The sequence below is a fragment of the Alligator sinensis genome, unplaced genomic scaffold (assembly GCF_000455745.1).
Source record: "Alligator sinensis unplaced genomic scaffold, ASM45574v1 scaffold176_1, whole genome shotgun sequence".
NCBI classification, from domain to species: domain Eukaryota; kingdom Metazoa; phylum Chordata; order Crocodylia; family Alligatoridae; genus Alligator; species Alligator sinensis.
Genome location: NW_005842471.1, coordinates 762320 through 770102, shown reverse-complemented (window position 1 = coordinate 770102; position 7783 = coordinate 762320). Strand labels below are relative to the sequence as shown.

The 7783-nt window shown below is 42.1% G+C and overlaps 1 protein-coding gene across 1 annotated transcript in view; it reads left to right on the top strand.

The window, feature by feature from the left end:
• LOC112551458 (protein NDNF-like) overlaps positions 1-5183 on the top strand; it is a 17027-nt gene extending 11844 nt beyond the window's left edge. The window contains exon 3 of the mRNA XM_025212559.1: positions 3795-5183. Within this exon, the coding sequence (XP_025068344.1) occupies positions 3795-5146 (1352 nt within the window). The 3' untranslated portion in view covers positions 5147-5183. The remainder of the gene's footprint in view (positions 1-3794) is intronic.
• The last annotated feature ends 2600 nt before the right edge of the window (positions 5184-7783 follow it).

Sequence of the window (7783 nt, the reverse complement as noted above, 5' to 3'; positions counted from 1 at the left end):
TTGTTGAGGAGTTCAGCCTTGTCCCCCCTGTCCGTCACCAATTGTTTCTGCCCATTTAGCAGGGGTCCTATTCCTCCCTGGGCCTTCCTTTTACTCCCTATATATCTAAAAAACAATTTCTTGTTGTCCTTTACTTGGGATGCCATCCTCAGCTCCATGGTAGCTTTGGCCCATCTAACTGCCTCCCTACAAGCACGAGCAGAGGAGGTATATTTGTCTTTGGTGATCTCTCCTTGTTTCCACTTTTTGTGTGCTCCCCTTTTGGCCCTTAGGCTGCCCTGGATTTCTGCGGTCAGCCATGGAAGCCTCCTGGCCCCTTTCCCTCTTTTACCCCGCACAGGATTGTCTCGCTTTGTGCCCGAAGCATAGTTTCCTTAAGGCACAGCCACCCTTCTTGGGCTCCCATCATTTCAAAACTCCTACTCTGCACTGCATCCTTGACTAATCGCCTGAGTTCATTTAAATCAGCTTTCCTAAAGCTGAGGGTCCAGATGCACCAGACCCCAGCCTCAGGCAGGTAGCACCAAGTATTCGGTGCCTGCCTATCTTACCAGGGACATGGAGAGACTGGATTGTGACCCCTTGGCCTATTGAGCAAGCCACAACCAGATGTAGCAGAATCTAGCTATGGTTGCCCAGGAACACCTGTCCTGTCCACCAAACAGTGTTCCAAGTGAGAGGGTGTTCAGCATTGCTGGAGAAGTTGTGACACCCCACTGGTCCTCCCTGAATCCTGGTTCAGTGGAGCAGCTGGTGTTCTTCAAGGTGAACTTCCCACTGCTGAGGTTCCACAAGCTCCACCTGCAGAAGGAGTGAGTGCCACCCTCCACACTCTGTCTGCACCTATTTCCTTTTTTTTTTTAAACCATTTAATGCCCCGCTCTCAGAGCTCACCAACCAGCAGGTGAAGAACATATCCCTGCTGAGCTCCTGTGCCAGGATGAACTTGGAGGTATGAGCTGGGGCTATGGGGAGGGAGGAGGCCCCAGGTCCTAGGCATGACCTAAAACTGCACCCTGCCAGGGTTGTGAGGCCTGGTGGGACTGCCAGCAATGCAGCAGCCCCAGTAAATGCCAAGACTGAGGATCTTCCTGGTGAAAGGCAGGCAGGAGGCACCTTATTATCTCTAGCCACCACATGTATGCACAGTCCTGGATCAGGAAAGCCCAGACCTGTAAGATCTTTAAAGGCTTGAGGCTTGCTGGTTGCAGTGGAGGAAGCATCTAGTGGCTGTCTGTGTGCTCTTCCTGGATGGAAGGAATAGCAAAGAAGCCAGAGGCTGGCATGCAATGCAGGTAAGAAAGCCAGTCAATGAAAATGGAAATGGAGGCATCACAGGGTGAGATATAGGCTGGGATAGCAGGGAAGGGGAATGTAGCAAGTAAAAGTGGAGAGGTACCTGGGGAGTCAGATGTCAGGCAAGTTGTATTGTGTCAAAAATCCAATGGTTATACTGAGTCCATGAGTTTCTGCATCTAGGAGATTGATACAGTGAAGTTCATAGGCCTGTCTCTGAAAAGTGGTTTGTAAATTCCCTTTGAGGATCAGGACTGAGAGACTGGAGACAGAGTGGTTTTCTTGTGAGGAACGTGCCACTACAGGTTGTTGGGTATTCTTGTCTGTAATAGATTCTGGTGTCCAGTTTGTGGAGGTACTGGAGATATGTTGGCAGGTTTTGCATTTCTTGTCATGGCATGGTCTGGATCCATTCGGTGTGTTTTGGGCTGTAGGAAGTTGGCTTCTAGTGATGAGGTTAGCGAGGTTCAGTGCTTGTTTAAATTTGCAAACCACTTTTCAGACGGGCCTATGAACTTCACTTCATCAACCTCCTAGATACAGAAAATCCTGGACTCAATATAGACATTGGATTTATGACACACTACAACCTGCTTGACATCTGACTCCCCAGGTACCTCTCCACTTTTACCTGCTACATCCCCCTCCCCTCCTACCCCAGCCTATGTCTCACCCCCTGATGCCTCCATTTCCATTTTCCCTGACTGGCTTTCTTGCCTGAATTGCAGCCCAGCCTATGGCTTCTTTACTATTCCTTCCATCCAGGAAGAGCTAGATTCTTCCTTAGCCTGAAAAAGGATTTTTAAACCTGAAAGCTTGCAAAGAAGAATTTCTCCAATTATTCTGTTGGTCTAATAAAAGATATCAGATTGATGCTAAGAAGCTTTTCTGGGATATCTCCTTAGACCAACACAGCTACAATCTATACCCTTTAACACACACAAGTGACATGAGTTTTGTTTTCAGAAGTTTAAGGAGAAGTTTCACAGAAACCCCTGCACCACTCTGCCTGAAACCTGGGAGGCCTCCCTCATGCCTTTACAAGGGACTATGCATGTGGCAGGACAGAACAGCCATTTAATGCCCCGCTTTCAGAGCCGGAGGTGGCAGTTTAGTTTTTCACCAGCCAGCAGGGGAAGTACATCTCCCTGCTGAGCTCCTGTACCAGGAAGAACTTGGAGGTATAAGGGCTAGGGCTATATAGGGAAGAAGAAGTGCAATTTCCCAGAAACCCCTGTACCTATCTCCTTGAAACCTGGCAGGCTTCATGGTCTCAGCAGGGGCTACCATCCCTGCAGGTTTCACTCCTCTGTGCCTTAACACACACACAAAGTCACACATCACAAGTTTTGCTTGTCAGCACCTTGAGGTACAGTTTCCCAGAAACCCCTGCACCTAGGTAGTTGAAACTTACCAGGCTTCATGCCCTCAGAAGGGGCTACCACCCTGCTGTTTTCATATAAATCTGCCAAAAAATGACAAAGTTATAGGTATTTCAGTGACTCCCCCACTATAGTATATGGCCGAATCTCCAAATTGCTCTGAATCAGCACTGAATCTTCCTAAGCTGATTTGGCCGAATCAATTCAAGACAGTGATCCAAATCTCTGAATCAAATCACTGTCCTCTGAATTGGCCGAATCCGAATCCAAAAATTCCCTATTCACACAATTAGTTCAATTTCCCCAGGAATACAGTGGATTAGCAAAATGAAAACGGGGCAACTGCAACTACATTTACTTCAGGGTAGAGGAGGTGGTTAGCCTTCTTAGTCTGAAGTCAGGCAAAAGGTAGGGCAGGTTGGCACTTCAGAGTAATTAGTTCAAAAAAGCATGGGTTCATTCATAGCATCTGATGAAGTAGGCTGTTGCCTGCAAAAGCTCATGACTGAAGTCTTAAGGTGCCACCTTGCCCTATCTTCTTCAAGTTATAAGAAAATTCTGTTCCCTTTCATAACTTCCAGAATCATTTGTTTTGAGTTACTAATTTTAAATGTATATTAAAAATGTGAAGCTTCCATAAATAAAATGTTAATTAGCAAACAGAATCAGTTAATAGTGAGCTCACTGGCATTCCTTCAAAGCATCCAGCTTTTCCTATTCATAGGAGACATACAGTAGTGTAAAATACAACCAAAAATCCCTCAGGTTGCACAAAATATCAGACTCTTCAAAGTGAAATATGGGAAAAGCCTTTGACTGCAAGAGAAAAAAAATGTAATGACATCAGGTGCCACATAGGTAAAAAAAATTGCCATTTGGGTTTTTAAATTATAATCCATTTAAAAACATTCATTTATCTTTGCAACATTAAAAAACATGTGACATTTTTTACTGTAATAAACTGGTAGCAGCATTAATAATGTTTTATTTTTAATTGTTTTTTTAGGAAGAGGGAAAGTGGAATGATATATGAATGAGAAAACTGAAAACTTAAGTGATGTGTTTGTGTTTGAGCATGATAGGAAAACAAATTACAAATCTGCTTTTCACCTGCAGGTAATTATGACACTCAAGACATCTCAAAATTTCAAAAGATCCCAAACTCAGTGTCCACTATCTTTAATTATAAAGGAAATTCTGTGGAAACTTATGTGGGTGTGCCTTCTTTTTCTGCCATCTACCTGATAGAGTTCCTATCAACTGAGAGAGATACACACATTACAGTGTACTTAACATCTGACATAACATCTGGGCATCTTTACCCAGAACTCCCAATGGATCCACGTATAGATGTGGTTGGTGTTGGACATACAATTGTGACTCTAGCTTGGAAACATAGCCCATCAGTACTGCAGCATAAAGAAAACATCCAGTACTGTCTTCTACTTAATGAAAAGCACAACTACAAGAGCTTATGTGCGGCAGAGACAGCTATCAGATCATCTGGGATAAAATTGCCACCAACATTAGCTCTGTCTCTCTCTCCAGATCTTCTAGATCCTCAACAGGTAATGATACTGTCCAAGCAAGAATTAAGTGTCATCAACAAGCTCAATAATGGGCAAGTCAGGCAGATATGCATGGGCACCATGAACCACCATACAGTGACCAACCTTAGTCCCAGCACACAGTATTACTTTGATATTTTTGTGGTCAACCTCCTCACCAATGCCAGTGCTGCCTACACTGGAACATTTGCAAGAACACTTGAGGAACCTGATCCTAAAGTTACTGAGCTGAAGGATGGGAAGATAATTCACCTCACCCTGGACAAAAAAACCTGGAAGTTCTACAATTTGCAATATCAAGCTAGACACAAGAGAGTCCAATTTACCTTTCAGTCTTGTAGTGGCCAAATATCGGTTCAGATAACAAGGAACCATAAAATAGTGGCATCAGAAAACTTTGCAGGCCTGAAACTTTTTTCACTGAAAGGAAAACTAATGGACACATATTTGGTACAAGTGCGGTCAGTGGAACAGTCTAATACCTCTGTGAAAGTTCAAGTATCCTCTCACTTCTATAAGCCCTTATTCTCAGATCTTCCAGACAGTTTAAAAATCAAGTCCTTTAGTAAGCTGAGGACCTGCAATTCTGTTACCATTGCCTGGCTGGGAACACAAGAGCAGAGCAAGTACTGTGTGTACAAGAAAAGGATTGAAGAGGATCAAGTCTGGACAGAGGTGAGGAGTACAGACAGGTGCTCAGGACCAGAATCCAGGAACAAATATGAGGAAGTGCTGTGCAAATATTTCTATGACAGAAATCTACAAAGAGCAGTTACCACAGAGACCATCAAAGGGCTGGATGCAGGGACTCATTACTTGTTTGATGTTTACCTATTTGGACCTTCTGGGATTCCAGTTAAGTATCACAGTAGAGTGGTGAAAACTAGGAAAAAATGTTGAGGGTCCTTCAAGAAATGTGTGGTAGATGAATGCAGAGGAGAACAGCTCAACCATTTCCAATGGTCTATGCAGTTCAAAATATGATAGAGCACAGAAAACAATTCTTAAAGCTGGAAGATTTGTCAGGAAATAATTGTTTCAGCTGTCTAGAGAATAAGGCTTGCACTTGCATCTTATTTCCTATATAAGCTTCTCATCAAAAACAGTATTCTCAACTAAATACAATCAAAACATGCATACAAGGAGCTCACCTTGGAAACTGCAAGAAATCAACTGGAAAGACATGAACTAAAATAGATCTGAAATCAAATAATACATGTTATTAAATGTCTTTCAAAGAACAGTCACCCATTACATTAGAATACCACACTGTTTCCACTTTGTGTACCACAAATGAGGTACTGAGAAATCCAGCCAGACATACTGTTTTTGACAGATTGACTTGTCCCTCCTAGCTGAGATGTATGCTCATGAGATTGAATTGACTTCTGAGTGGTATTGCTTCAGAACATTATTAGACACAAAGATACCAGGTTGCTATCAGCCCCATGTTCTAGTCTAGTGTGAGAGACAGGAGACTCCCCAAAATAGCAGTTGTCCATTATCTGCATGCTTGCTTTGCATAGAAGTTGATTAGTTTTAAAGATAAATTTGATTCACAAAGTTTGGGCCTGGCAGGGGATCTGTATCAGAGTCTCCTTGTTTCAAAACAGTTTTCTGTTTATGTCCATATAGAGAAGGATTTCAGCGTGGAATTTTGCAGGAAGGGAAAGATTTTGATCTTCAGTACTAGAGTGAATGCCCATTTCCATTCTCGTTTGTCTTTATTTATACTGTACATTTCTTGTATACACACTGATGGCATGGAAACATTTCAGCTGGAGATGCTAACACTGCATATATCTGCCATGTATTTGTCTATTGACATTTAAGATATTTTTTATTTTGGCAAATAGCAAACTGACATAATGCTGCTCTAAATGAATCTTCTTTAGTGCTTCAATAAATACAGTATTTCCTGCAGTAAGATAGGAAAAGCTGAAAATATTATCACTAATCCCTTTCCATCTCTAAAGAGGAATTTCCTGACCCCTTCAAATGACCAGACCCATACAATTTGTTGCCTGGATTATTTTAATCTTATCAAAGAACATATCTGAATGGGATCCGCCAAACCCTTCAAACCACTGCAAAGCTTTTCTCAGAGAATATGCTGGGTCTTTACATGTGTTTTTTCTTTATGGTAGTATGTGTTAGACCCTGATTCCATGTGGTGCCCAACGACTAGGGAGATGACAATCCAATTGCTCATGGATCCTGCTACTCATTAGCCAGAGCAAGCAGGGAGCAAACACCAGCACACACTGCTTGCAACAGCTTTATTCAGAATGGAGACAGCTTTGGGAGAGCTCCCTTACAGACACACAGCCTGTGAAAATGGGGAGCAGCCTTGAACATTAGTTCTTTTGACATTTTATACACCGTGGTTCATGCTCATTAACATGTACTCCCCCTTGGTCCCTCCTTTGGTTCCACCCATATCTCCTCCTCTCTCAAGCTCTGCCTCTGTTTACTGTTTACTTCATTAACATGCAATTGCCTATGCATTTCATTCATTTACATGCCTCTATGCTAAGAGCGCATGCTCAAGACTTTGACCCCGGCTTCCTCTGGTCACTTGCTGTTTCTTTCTGGTGTCTTGCTAACTCCTTCTTCATCTCCAAGGTCTTGCTTCTGCTTTATCTCCTGACAATAACTGGTGGGCTGCATCTTGTTCTTCTTATACCATATATCCTACACACTAGCCCATTGCTAGGAAGCTGCTTGCCTAAGCATTTGCAAAGTTACTTTTAATATATCATCCTGCCTTGTGACCAGCAGCTCTGCTGAGACACATAAAAGCCTTATTCAGCTGGAAATCCAGTGCTCACCAAGATGCAAATATTGTCACCCTAACAGTATGAATAAAAAATCTAAAGGAAAGCCTGATAAACAGATGTGTTTGTCTCAGTTTCTGTGCTTATCCAGTTTAAATGCTAGAAAAAGTAAACCATAAGAGATTTTTTAAGGGAAAATATCATTCAGAAAAAAAAATATTCATTTGCAAATATGCTCAGTCTCACCTACCACCAGAACGGATTTCAAACTTGAACTCTTGGAATATCTACATTTTAAATACAGAGAAGCTTAACACACTTAAAGACCTGGATATTACTACAGAAAAATGATCTCTGTTTGCTTTTTCTCTGAAATTAAGCAAAGCAAAGGTATTAAAATCCATAGCATATTAATGTATCAAACATTTCACATAATAGAATTTCCTTTATATTAAAGGAGCATCAAGATTTCTACTTACTGTTAATTATTACTTATATTATAATAATGCTCTAAGAAGTCAGTGATGCTCCACTGTACTGGATGATACACAAATGTACTGCATCCTTCCCTGAAGAGTTTACAACTAGATAATTGTTGGCACTGGATTTATGACCCAGTCTTGATACCTTGTTCCAGGCAGGCCCAAATCCTCAGACCAACCCTGACTTCTTCCATGTGACAGTAGGCAAATGTTATTGCTACACAGTAATAGGAGATAAGAGTAATGCAGACAAGTTAACAAAATAACACTCCCCCTTC